At 49.5% G+C, this 13,711-nt stretch overlaps 1 protein-coding gene across 1 annotated transcript in view; it reads right to left on the reverse strand.

Annotated features, from left to right (window-relative positions):
- Window positions 1-626: 626 nt before the first annotated feature.
- Window positions 627-13,711, reverse strand: part of dlk2 (delta-like 2 homolog (Drosophila)) — a 15,144-nt gene continuing 2,059 nt past the window's right edge. Inside the window, exons 2-5 of the mRNA XM_078288882.1 lie at window positions 10,047-10,104; window positions 8,053-8,183; window positions 6,903-7,047; window positions 627-3,334 (exon numbers count right to left, since the gene is read on the reverse strand). Of these exons, the coding sequence (XP_078145008.1) occupies window positions 2,374-3,334; window positions 6,903-7,047; window positions 8,053-8,183; window positions 10,047-10,104 (1,295 nt within the window). The 3' untranslated portion in view covers window positions 627-2,373. The remainder of the gene's footprint in view (window positions 3,335-6,902; window positions 7,048-8,052; window positions 8,184-10,046; window positions 10,105-13,711) is intronic.

Raw genomic sequence — 13,711 nt, forward strand, 5'->3', positions numbered from 1 at the left:
GACTCCATCCCTAGTTGCGATGCTCATGCAGTGCAGATGCATGATGGAGGACTAATGCTGCAGACAGTCAGCTGACTGCTGCTGACCTGCTGACTCTTCATTCTGTCAGTCAAACTTCCCATGAACACTCAGTCTGTCTGAATGGAGATGGAGAGGAATCAGCATCGTAATCAGATTCCAGCCGCCCGCCGCCGCACGGTAACTCCATCTGCTGCTTCCTGATGAACCTGAGGAGGGGAAGTGTCTGCCACCCCCCCTCCCCCCCACACAGGAAACAGAGTCTGGTTTCAGTTTATTCTGGGGGTCTCTGACTTCCCGTGCGGCTCGGGTGTCGGGGTGCGGCCGCCGCTTGGCAGTTTGATGAGTCGGAGGCGGACGGAGCGGCGATGATGTGGGGAAACGACGGCCGGGAGAAAATCCTGCAGAACTGTAATGAGTTTCGTGTTTCTGAATACGAGCCGCTCGCCGCTCTCATCTCTCGTATAAATGAGAGCGAGAGCCGAGTTCAGCGATCAGACGGAGGAGCGGAGCGCCGAGCAGCTAATCAGTCCGCGGACGCGAAGTGCCGCCTTTATTTCTCACTTCATCACATCTGCTGTCGGGGTGGAAGAACGCCGGCTGACAGGTTCAAAGGACATAATTCACAACTTTATTGCACACAATCCAGTATAAAAAAAATAAGACTCACAGCCAAGAATATCACATCCACGCTCCGCAAATAAATTACAGCAATAAATTAGGTTTATGCCTCCCAGGCGATACAGTGCTGTCGACCGCGTTTATCTTTATCGCCAAACAACAGCGAACAACAGGCAGCTTCAGTGAGCCGAGGAAAATACTGAGTAACATCAAATATAAGAACTGTGTTGTCTTCAGTCATATAAAAGTACATTGTAGAAAAAAAAAAACAGTAAAAAGCAAAGGAACACAAACTTGGATGTTGTTTAGTGTCGAACATCCTTCCACTGCAGAGGAGTAACTGTAGAGAAAACTTTATATATTTTATAATATGGCAACTAAATGGCCCTGAACAACTCTGCGTTATATTTCTGAGCTGTTATCAGTATCTTGTTCATTTATGGCATTATCACCCACACATAAAGACTGTCTTCTGATCCAGAGACACTGCTCTCCTTTCAGTCCTCAGTCTAGTCACAGACAGACAGACAGACAGACAGACAGACAGGCAGACAGGCAGACAGGCAGACAGACAGGCAGACAGACAGGCAGACAGACAGACAGACAGACAGACAGACAGGCAGACAGGCAGACAGACAGGCAGACAGACAGACATGTTCCCAGAAAGACGGCTGACTTGTCCTTCTCCTCCCTGATTGGCCGCTGTGGCTCCTTGTAGTCCGTCAGCTGACTGGAGAGTCTCTCAGCGCTCCAAATATCCAATATACTACAAAAGATTGAATTCAGTATTTCATTTTATCAATGTTTGATTGTTTCACCAAAAGTTTCTGCAAGCTATAATTCCACATGGCCTCCAGAGGGTTTATAACTGTGTGGATTGGAATAGTAAGAAGAAGAAGAAGAAGGATTGGAATAGTCAGAGGAGGAAGAAGAAGGAGAAAAAGAAGAAGGAGGAGGAGGAGGAGGATTGGATTAGTTAGAGGAAGAAGGAGAAGGAATGGGAAGGAGGAGAAGGAAGAGAAGAAGAAGGACTGGAATAGTTAGAGGAAGAAGGAGAAGGAGAAGGAAGGAGAAGGAGAAGGATTGGAATAGAGGAGGAGGAGGAAGAAGAAGAAGGAGGAGGAGCAGGAGAAGAAGGAGAAGACGTAGAAGAAGAAGAAGAGGGATTGGAATAGTTAGAGGAAGAAGAAGGAAGGAGGAGAAGAAGGATTGGAATAGTTAGAGGAAGAAGGAATGAGAAGGAGAAGGAGGAAGAGAGGGGAGAAGAAGAAAGAGGAGGATTGGATAAGTTAGAGGAGTGAGAAGAAGAAGAAGAAGAAGAAGAAGAAGAAGAAGAAGAAGAAGAAGAAGAAGAAGAAGAAGAAGAAGGATTGGAATAGTTAGAGGAAGAAGAAGGAAGCTTGGACTAGTCAGAGTCAGTCTGGCTCTGCAGCAGACTGCAGTCAAACAGTCCAGTTTGTCAAACTGGTTCCAGCAGTGAAACATGGAGCCGTGTCACTTCCTGCTGACAGACGACCGACACCAAAACCCCTGAAGAAGAAGCTGCCACACACACTGCTGGACGGGTTTCCTTGTTCTCCGTGGTTTCGTAGCAGGACAGAGGTTTGAACCTGTGACCCCCCGCTCTCTCTCTCTCTCTCTCTCTCTCTCTCTCTCTCTCTGTCTCTCTCTGTCTCTCTCTGTCTCTCTCTCTCTCTCTCTCTGGTCACTCCTGTCCTCGGACGCCCGGTCAGTCTATATCACCTCAGTGTTCAGCCTCTTCTTCTCTGGTTCCGGTCCGTTCAGGAAGCTAATCTTACACTCCTGCTCGGCTCCGCCGGCCGTCCGGCTCCCCGGCCGCGTCGGTTGCTCCGGTCCCCCTCGTCGCCGTGACGACAGCGGGCAGCAGCGGCAGGAGGCGGCGTGGCCCGGGCCCCGGCCCCGGCCCCGGCCCCGGCAGCGGCCCCGCAGCACCAGGCCGGCGGTCAGCGCCACCACAGCCAGCGTCAGCACGCCCAGAACCAGCAGGGTGACGAGCTGCAGCTCCGACAGAGAGGCTGAACCCTGCTGCCGCACCACTTCCTGCACCGACACCTTCAGTAGCCGCTCGCCACGCACACCGGGACTGCTGGTGCTGATACTGCGAGTACTACTACTACTACTACTACTACTACTACTACTGCTACTACTACTACTACGACTACTACTACTACTACTACTGCTGCTGCTGCTGCTGCTGCTGCTGGTCTGGTTTCTGCTCCCTGTAGTGGTCTGGTGTCTGCCGCGGGTCACTCCTCCTCTTCCTCCTCCTCCTCCTGCTCCTCCTCCTCCTCCTCCCTCCCAGCCCAGGTCGGGGTCATGTGAGTCGTCCCGGCTCCACAGTGTCACCTCGCAGGTCGTGCCGCTGTATCCCGGCAGGCAGAGGCACTGGAAGGCGCCGGCCCGGTCCAGGCAGCGCCCGCCGTTGAGGCACGGCCGGCTGGCGCAGTCGTCCAGGTTGACGGTGCAGAAGCGCCCGGCGAAGCCCTCGGGGCAGAGGCAGGAGAAGCGGTTGACGCCGTCCAGGCAGGTGGCGCCGTTGGCGCACGGCTTCATCAGGCAGTCGTCCACGTCGGTCTCGCAGCGCGGCCCGGTGAAGCCGGCCAGGCAGCGGCAGCTCAGCTCCGAGGCGAAGCCGCCGGCGTCTTCACACAGACCGCCGTTTTTACACGGAGACCTGGGGAGGCGGGACAGGAAATTAAATGAATAATACTGTGGTCGTCTGTTGCTCCCTGCAGGGAAATAGTGTTTGTTAACAGCAAATTACATGTTGGTGGCACAGAAAGCGTTAAAATCACGTTTTCCCAGCAGGAAATGGTTACGTGAAATACCCAGCATGCAACTGATGTCAGGTTGTACTTTTCTCCGAGTCTGGAATATGTCACAACTCGACCATCTGACTCGTTCACGTTCACGTTCTTTATGGTCGGAAAATTGGAGAAAGTTTCCTCTACTATTTACACACACTACAGCCTTCTAGGCTAATGTTAGCAATCGAGCTAGCGATAGCCTAGCTAGCGAGCAAATTTCAGCTGTTTCAGTGGATTCTGAATGTAAACACCACAGGAAACTGAACACTGCAGCACTTTAATTATCAAGGAATATCCACGTCTTTTAAATTTGTACTTGTGGTTCATTTTCGGCTTTATTGTATGAAATTTCTTCTGCTGATGTACAACTCTGTTCAGCCATGTTGGAAAGAGCGATGACATCACAACTCGGCCGATTCCTGCTGCAGCTGCAATCCTGTTTTCTCTGACTTGATCATCTACAGAATCAGGAGTTCATGTGGCTCTTTCTGGAAACTCCTTCGGACGGTAAATCCGACACCACTTGAATGCTGGGATAGGTACGACTATAAACAGGAAGTATTGTCACACTGAAACGGTCAGGCTGTTGTGGTCGGGTGGCCGATGAGTCCCAAACCGTTAGCCAACCAGCTGAAAATGTTTTGTCATGTTTTTGTCACAGAATCCAAATTAATTTTCACATAATTCGTGTCCACAGCAGGTAAATCTGCGTTTCAGAGACACCTGGAGCTGGGAGGGACTCAGGGTCTGAACCGGTCTGAACCGCCTCTCTGGACAGACCGCTGCTGTCAGACAGGGAGACAGGAAGAGGTTCACATGAAAAACACCTGACCCGCCTGCACCTGACCAGCACTGATCTGACAGTAAAGCTCACAGTCAGGAGTTAGAAAACAGATAAAGAGCCGCTCTGTTGCTGAGGAGAGAAACCTCTGTTTGGTTTGGAGTGTTTTTACTGGATGGAGCAGTGTGGCTGTGGGATGGATCACAGACAGACAGGCAGACAGACAGGCAGACAGACAGACAGGCAGAGAGGCAGCAGTAATCAGCATTAACCTGCAGAACGAGCTGCAGCTGTGAGCGGGCCGCCGCCCGACTCTGATCGGCCTCATCAGGCAGTGAGCCGGGCCGCGGCCTCGCTCCGTTTCCCTGGAAACCAGTTAGCCGGCGATTTGGGGGCAGGGGGGAGGGGGGGGGGGGTTCTGGCTACAGAGGAGGTGGTTTGGCCGATAACAAGCTCATTAAATCACATGATTGCTCTCCAGCGGACGCAAATTGACCAGGAGGCCGAGCCAGTCAGCATGTGTTAGACTACAGGCAAGGGACGAGCTACACCGCAATATACTCTCTCTCTCTCTCTCTGTCTCTCTCTCTCTCTCTCTCTCTCTCTCTCTCTCTCTCTCTCTCTCTCTCTCTCTCTCTCTCTCTCCATCTCTCTCTCCCTCCATAGCTGATTATTGCCCATTATGTTCCCCAGTTCCTGCACATATTACACACATTAGTCAGTTTGTGCAGTTGGGGAACAGTGTGTGTGCAGCGGCTGGTAGGAACGCTGTCAGAAACAATAAGATAAGAGTCGGACTTTGTGCCTCATGTTCTGAGAGTGAAGGAATGTTGTAGAAGCCGGCAGCTGTTCCAGGTGATGTGGGGTTACAGGACGACACCGACTGTTTTAGGAGTTTGTCCCATCAGTCTTCATATCCAACATCTGAAAGCTCTGTCCGCATGCTAACACTTTAGCATGCGGTATTCTCCTCTCAAGTGTGACATCTTTTTCCAAGTGAATAAAGGTGTAACATGATGTCACTGGATCAGTCATGGCGGCCGTCAGGCTCGCCCCGGTACGAGCTCTGCTGTTGTCTCTGTCACTTCTGTCGGTGTTACTCGTACGAGAATCGTCATGTTTGCACACATACACCCGCGAGGAACTACTTATCATCCGAGAAGGAATACATGGAACTTCAGATCTACAACATCTCTCCGTTCCAGAGGAATTGTTGACAACCTGCACACCTGGGTACTCACACAAACAGGCACCGGGAGACCGCAGGCGAGCCGGGGTTCTCTCCAGATTCAGGAGACGGCCCTACCGGCCATTCTACTATCAAACGTCCAATCCCTCATGAATAAAATGGAGGAGCTCCTACTCCTGATCCAGAAGAGAGAATACAGGGAATGCTCTGCCTTCTGCTGTACGGAAACCTGGCTCAACGACAACGTCCCGGACTCAGCTGTAACCCCCCGGGTTACTCCATCCAACGATGCGACAGGTCAGTTAAAACAGGCGGCGGCATCTGCTTTATGATAAACCACCGTTGGTGCACTAACTCCACAATAGTTCACCAATCATGCTCCCTTGATCTCGAATTTCTCACTATAACCTGCAGACCATTCTATCTCCCAAGAGAATTTGCATAAATTGTGCTTACCGGTGTTTACATACATCCACAAGCTAATGCTAGCAATGCCACCAGCGAGCTAGCTCATCACATTTCCACTACTGAAAGATCACATCCAGACTCCACTATAATAGTCCTGGGTGATTTTAATCACTCGAATCTCTCCCATGAGTGTGACATGCCCCACTAGAGGAGCCAGCACTCTGGATCATTGCTATAGTACAATCAAGACCGCTTACCGTGCTTTCCCGAGAGCTCCACTGGGCCAATCTGATCATGTGATGTTGCTCCTCATCCCAAAGTACAGACAAAAACTTAAAACTCTTAAATCCAAGCCAAAAACACGTGAAAGTTGGACCCCCAATTCAGTCGACACTCTGAGAGGCTGTTTGGAAAGCACTCTGTGGGACACTTTCAAATCCACGTGCAGCTCTCTTGATGAGTACACAAACACAGTGACGTCATACATACGGTTCTGCGTGGAGATGAGTATCCCCACTAAAACCGTGAGGTCATTAGGCAACAGTAAGCACTTCGCAAAAAGAACTCAGCCTATCTCAGTGGTGACAAGGAGGAATATAAATCCACAAAATATGAACTGCGATCTGCAATCAGGAAGGCCAAAACAAATCACTCCAAAAAACTGGAAGAACAATTCATTGCCAATAATCCCAGAGCAGTCTGGAAAAATCTCCAGAAGATGACCAGCTATAAAAAACGTGCCCCCCCAGCTGCGGATGAGGACCCTGACCTCCCAGACAAACTCAGTGAGTTCTATCCTCTGAATCCTCTGAACCAGCCTGGGAGGTTCAGACTGAATGAACCATCAGCCTTAGAGCTGCTGCAAGTTCTCATTTTCTCACTTTTAGCATAATGCTAGTCGCCTACATTACTTAACATGCTGTATGCTAAAGTGTTAGCATGCGCTGCAGACAGAACCTCTACCAGACACACAGAGGATCTAGGTGTGGATCCTCTCAGATGTTGGAGACTGACGGGACAGACAGACAGAAAGTGGGTGTGGCTCTACAGGACGAACCTCCTCTGGCGGCACGGTCCGGTCTTCAGCTGGCAGTTCCTCCCATGGAAGCCTTCGGGACAGAGGCAGGAGTATTCTCCTGCGTCGTCCGTCTCACAGGTCGCTCCGTTCTGACACGGCTCCTCTTTAGAGCAGACGTGGATATCTGAGAAACACCGGATGACGACAACGTTACCAACGAACCGTCTGATGCTGCGTTCACATCCCATGGGAAAGACGAGAGACGAGTTTACTGCTAGCTTCCTATAAGGTAAATACTATAGAAAATACCATTCACTCAGCTTCCTAGAAGGTAAATACTATAGAAAATACCATTCACACAGCTTCCTAGAAGGTAAATACTATAGAAAATACCATTCACTCAGCTTCCTAGAAGGTAAATACTATAGAAAATACCATTCACTCAGCTTCCTAGAAGGTAAATACTTTAGAAAATACCATTCACACAGCTTCCTAGAAGGTAAATACTATAGAAAATACCATTCACTCAGCTTCCTAGAAGATAAATACTTTAGAAAATACCATTCACACAGCTTCCTAGAAGGTAAATACTTTAGAAAATGCTCTTCTCTCAGTTTCCTAGAGGGTAAATACTATAGAAAATGCTCTTCTCTCAGTTTCCTAGAGGGTAAATACTATAGAAAATGCTCTTCTCTCAGTTTCCGAGAGGGTAAATACTATAGAAAATGCTCTTCTCTCAGTTTCCTAGAGGGTAAACACTATAGAAAATGCTGTTCTCTCAGTTTCCTAGAGGGTAAACACTATAGAAAATGCTGTTCTCTCAGTTTCCTAGAGGGTAAACACTATAGAAAATGCTGTTCTCTCAGTTTCCTAGAGGGTAAACACTATAGAAAATGCTCTTCTCTCAGTTTCCTAGAGGGTAAACACTATAGAAAATGCTCTTCTCTCAGTTTCCTAGAGGGTAAACACTATAGAAAATGCTGTTCTCTCAGTTTCCTAGAGGGTAAACACTATAGAAAATACTCTTCTCTCAGTTTCCTAGAGGGTAAATACTATAGAAAATACTCTTCTCTCAGTTTCCTAGAGGGTAAATACTATAGAAAATACTCTTCTCTCAGTTTCCTAGAGGGTAAATACTATAGAAAATGCTGTTCTCTCAGCTTCCAGATTGATTGACAGCTGATGTCACCTTTGTCACAGAAGCGTCCCGCCCAGCCCGGCAGACAGCTGCACTGCCACGGCTGGTGACAGGATCCGTGCCGGCAGCCGGGCATCGGGACGCAGCGCTCGCACCGCTCGCCGTCCCAGCCGGGGTCGCACCTGAAACACCAGGAGGAGGTTAAAGTCATAGTGACACGGCGCTTTGACGGCGGCTTGCCTCCTTAATGTGATGTACTTCCTGTTGGAACAGGATGTTGGGGCATAATGCAGGGAGGGATCATTCAACGGTGTAAACCAATGGGAGATCAGTTAGGGAGAGAAAGGAGAAGGAATGGGAGTTTGATGTAAAAATACAAGAAAATAAACATTTAGAATTTTTTTGGTATATTATGACATGGAAAATTAACTGACTAGGTAAAAAAGTTTCTCACAATTTCACAAAATTTCTTTGTGATTTTGTGACCAATCAGGGTCCAGTATGTGACGAATCCACATCTTCACATTCATTCAGTTTAACTCATTCAGTTTAACTTTGAACTAAACTACTTCAGTTTAACTGGACTTCATCTTTAACTGGACTTCAGTTTTAACTGGACTTCATCTTTAACTGGACTTCAGTTTTAACTGGACTTCATCTTTAACTGGACTTCATCTTTAACTGGACTTCAGTTTTAACTGGACTTCATCTTTAACTGGACTTCATCTTTAACTGGACTTCAGTTTTAACTGGACTTCATCTTTAACTGGACTTCAGTCTTAACTGGACTTCAGCTTTAACTGGACTTCAGCTTTAACTGGACTTCAGTCTTAACTGGACTTCAGCCCAGCAGTGTGTCTGAATGTTTCCTCCCAGTTCAGCCGGGCAGCAGCAGGTGGCGCTGCAGAGCCACACACACACTGCTGGACTGCCTCCGCTGGACAGAAACATGTCCAGCTGATCCAGATCAGCATCACAGACGAACTGACAGATCTACAGACACTGACTGTCTGTCTGCAGTCTGATGCTGCTGATCTAAACACACGACTGAAGAGAACTACGATGTCCTGCTGCAGTAGAAGTTCTGTTACTTTACTGATATTTTACTAAAAATCTCCTTCAGTAAAGTAAAAAGTGTCTGATTTAAAATGTCGTCAGAGTAAAAGTTCCTGAGTTCCTCTTTAGAACAGAGAACGATGTTAGCTGTGATCTTTTCCATGTGATTCTAAAAGGAGAGAGGTCAGAGTTCAAACTAGATTCTTTTCACTGGAAACATTAGAAACGACAAAATAAAGTGCAGAAACAAAGTAAAGTCAGATTCCTCTTCAAACTGTGACACAGTTTGTCAGTTTCTGTCGATCCAGTTTCTGTTGATCCAGTTTCTGTTGCTGATGGAGAGACACAATCTGTTCTGTGATGGATGGATTTAAAATGGACTGAAGGACGATACTGCAGGAGAGATGGACTGAAGGGAAAGTCTAAGAAAAACATTTTACGACAAAAACTGACAAAAATTCTGGTTCCTTCACCTGCTGGTGAAAAACTGAAGAACAAATCAATGGATCGCTGCTTTTTACAAATCATTTTTTTTCAATTTTTTATTAGCTAGTGAAGAATCCAGTATAACTTTCCTGAAATTTTCAATTTTCCAATTTTTCTTATCTGTACCTTTATACCTCAAATATGGCAAAGTAATCGGATTACATCACTGATTACAGTTGTGATGAGGTAACTACATAGTAACTGTAATAGATTACATTTTTAAAGCGACCTACCCAAACCTGGTTTATAGAAGCATTATCAAACGTTATGGCATCTTTCATCTCCTATGGTAATGCTATAATATTCCTATAATAATATGATGGTGAGTCAGTGTTGAGTTTATAGTGACCTTAATGTAGTTCATGATATTTTTATTTCTTATCCCTACAATATTCCCATAGAGACTTTAGTTTGACATTTCTACAGGATCACTCCAGTCCCCCCCCCCCCCCCCCAGCCTGTGGTGAGTGGAGTGATTATTGGTTATTGATCGGTGTTCTCACCTGCACACTCCGCTGTCGTCACAGCGGCTGTTGGTGGAGTTACAGCTGCAGCCGCCGCCTGCAGGAGGAAACACAGTTCACTCCGTCAGCTCCGACCTTTAAAACCACCTTCATGTCAGTGTAGTGACGTAACGAGCTGTCAATCATTTATATGAAAAGGTGACATTTTTCCCAGACTTCCTCTAATGCTGCGTTCCAGGGACGTTGGAAAGTGGGAAACTCTGACTTTCTACTTGGAAAATTAAATGGAGCAGTCAGTCAGAAGTTTCTGAGGTTTCTCTTGAAAATGAAATAAAGGTGAAATAAAATAAATCTGGTCTGAGCTGCCTGACAGCAACATGGAGACAAACTCTGTAAACTGCTTTATAACATGTTAGGCAGGCTCTCTGCACACACACACACACACACTGTCACACACACACACACGCACTGTCACACACACACTGTCACACACTGTCACACACTGTCACACACACACACACACACACACTGTCATACACACACACACTGTCACACACTACCAGTGGACCAGGAGGAATGATGGAGGATCATCTCTGGATCAGTTTATGATATTTCAGGGGTAAATCCTGCTCAGTGTGACTTTAATGTTGAGGCCGGTCCTGCCGCCAGCTGAGCTGAGCGGGACGGGGGAGGATTGTTTTCGGAGGACTCGGGACAGACGGACAGGAGGTTCGTCCCGCGGCCCGCCGGCTTCGGGCGGACGAGGAACGAGAGGCATTTTCCATGAGCGAGCCGCTCGTGGGAACGGAGCGGACCTTGAACAATGAAACGCCTGGCTGCCCCGCCGCCGGCCGACAGCTGAGGAGAACTAACTGTTATCTGAGAACAGGAGGAGGAGGAGGAGGAGGAGAGGAGGAGAGGAGGAGGAGAGGAGGAGGAGGAGGAGGAGGAGGAGAGGAGGAGGAGGAGGAGGAGGAGGAGGAGGAGAGGAGAGGAGGAGGAGAGGAGGAGAGGAGGAGGAGGAGGAGGAGGAGGAGGAGGAGAGGAGGAGGAGAGGAGGAGAGGAGGAGAGGAGGAGGAGAGGAGGAGGAGGAGGAGGAGGAGGAGGAGAGGAGGAGGAGGAGGAGGAGGAGAGGAGGAGAGGAGGAGGAGGAGGAGAGGAGGAGAGGAGGAGGAGGAGGAGGAGGAGAGGAGGAGAGGAGGAGGAGGAGAGGAGGAGGAGAGGAGGAGGAGGAGAGGAGGAGAGGAGGAGGAGGAGGAGGAGTGACCTGCCCCGAACAGGCCGGGAAACAAAACCTCCGCTTGCACACGCCGCTTCTGTTGGGCAGAGAGCGATGAAACCGAGCTCCACTGAGCGCGTGCAGGGTGAAGGACGACAGTGTGTGTGTGTGTGTGTGTGTGTGTGTGTGTGTGTGCATGTGTGTGTGTGTGCGTGTGTGTGTGTGTGTGTGTGCAGGATGCAGGAGGAGCATCCATACCTGTGAATCATGAAGATTTACAGCCGTGTTTAATCACACGGCGTGTTTTCTGCGTTCACTCTGTTGATTTGCAGTCTGCAGGTTCTTCACTGCAGCAGCTGCTCCTCCAACACTTCATCTTCTTCTTCTTCTTCATCTTCATCTTCATCTTCACAACGTCTTCAAATGAACAACGCAGCGCTGAGTGTGTGAAAACCTGAAGCAGCAGTTTGCTGTGTGTGTGTGTGTGTGTGTGTGTGTGTGTGTGTGTGTGTGTGTGTGTGTGTGTGTGTGTGTCATGTCTCTGCAGCATGTGACTGTCTGAGGTCCGCTGGGCGTCTTCCTGCTGCAGGTTTTACAGAGCGACACGTTTTTCTGAAGGGAAAAAAAAGCGAGAAAAAGAAAAATTGCTGAGGAGCGAGCGACGCTCCCCCGGAGGGGAACGCTGCCGCTCGATCCAAACTTTCCACGGCTCGCTTTATTAAAGTCAACTTCAAAGAGCGGCGGCGGAGCTGTGCGGCGGCTGATAGGCCGGCTGACAGACGGAGGAAGGGAAGGAAACTCTCTTCCTTCACTCTGCAGGGAGAAGCTCGCAGGAGACAGAGATCCATATTAATATCAGACGTTACGGCGTTTTGTGAACACTTTAACCGACAGCATCTGTCACGCTCAGTACAGAGAGTGCGTATTCAGACCTCCCCACACACACACACACACACACACACACACACACACCCCTCCACCCCTCCCCCAGCTGAGCCTCACACAGCGCTGCTCACTGAAAGATGGATGGCAGCCAGCGGCAGGAGCGTCCATGCAGGATAATCTGTGTGTTCTCCTGCCGGTCGGGGGGGGGGGGGGGGGGACCTGGTGAGGGGGGGGGGGGGGGGGGTGTCCTGGTGAGGAAGCCGGCTGGAGGCGGTTCGGTTCGCTCTCCTGCAGCTCCTGTCTGTCTGGAACAGAGTCACATCGCTCCTCCTCCTCCCAGCAGCCCCCGGCCCGCCGGCGGGCCACAACTCTGAGACTGATGGAGGCAGACAGACAGGAACTGGTTCAGCGGGTTCTTTGGTGTTGTTCCTCTGTCTGACAGACAGACAGGAGACAGACAGACAGGAGGACAGACAGACAGGAGACAGAGGGGGGGAGACAGGCGACAGAAGTCCTGGGCCGGACTCAAAACCCACAACGACGCAATTACATAGAACCGGCTGAGCCAGCTGATCCACCGGGACGGGTTTCAGCATTTTCAATCATTCAGGGTCGATTGGAGGGTTGAGATTAGACAAGTAAAGGTTCTGTTTCAGCCTCACAGGAAACCTTCAGGCCCGGTTGCTGCTCCTCTAAACTTCAGACTCTGCCTCCCAGTTCCTCCTCTTGTTCCAGTTAAAGTCAGAATTCAGGAGTTCCAGTCGGTGCGGTTTGGACCTCGGTGCGCTCCGGCGGTCCAAAGAAGAACGAAGACACGGACGATCGCCAGATTTGATTTGCCCAAAGTAAAATCCTGTTCCCCATGCTAACAGCTAATGTTTATGTCAGTGATCTTTGGCAATGTAAGCTATAATAAATGTTAACCAAGAAAAACAGACCGGGCAGCATCAGAACCAGAACCAGAACCAGCTGGAGAACCATCAGCATTAAATGGTCCAAACCCAGTCAGAGGAACTCCAGAGTGAGTTTCAGTTTGTCAGACAGCTGCAGCTCAGAAACATCCAGGCTGACCAATCTGGACCAAGTTTCCTATTTGGAATTCCGACCCGCGGCGACGCTCCATCAGGAAGTCAGACTTCCTGATGGAGCGCAGCGGGATGCTTTTGTTCGCAGCAGGCTCCGCCGCTCCGGATCGTGTTTCGGCCCTGAACCGCGGCTTTGTCACCGGCTAGTGTTTCCCGCCGCTAATCACGGAAATAACCGCAGCGAGCGCCCGGCCCTCCCGCCGCAACGACGCCTTTTGTTAGAAGCGGACGTTCGTTAAGTGGCTCTGATTGGTCGGCTAATGAGCGGGACAGGTGCGGTGGCGTTCTGTGGCTCCGCCCCCTCTGACAGGCTGCAGTCAGCTTCATGCTGCAAACTAGAGGAGGGATCTAAATTTACCCAGGCTGTGAAACATTACCCCCCGTCCCACAACACACACACACACACACACACACACACACAGACACACACACACACACACACACACAGACACACACACACACACAGACACACACACACACACACACAGACACACACACACACAGACACACACAC

This window comes from Centroberyx gerrardi, chromosome 15, assembly GCF_048128805.1.
Source record: "Centroberyx gerrardi isolate f3 chromosome 15, fCenGer3.hap1.cur.20231027, whole genome shotgun sequence".
NCBI lineage: Eukaryota > Metazoa > Chordata > Actinopteri > Beryciformes > Berycidae > Centroberyx > Centroberyx gerrardi.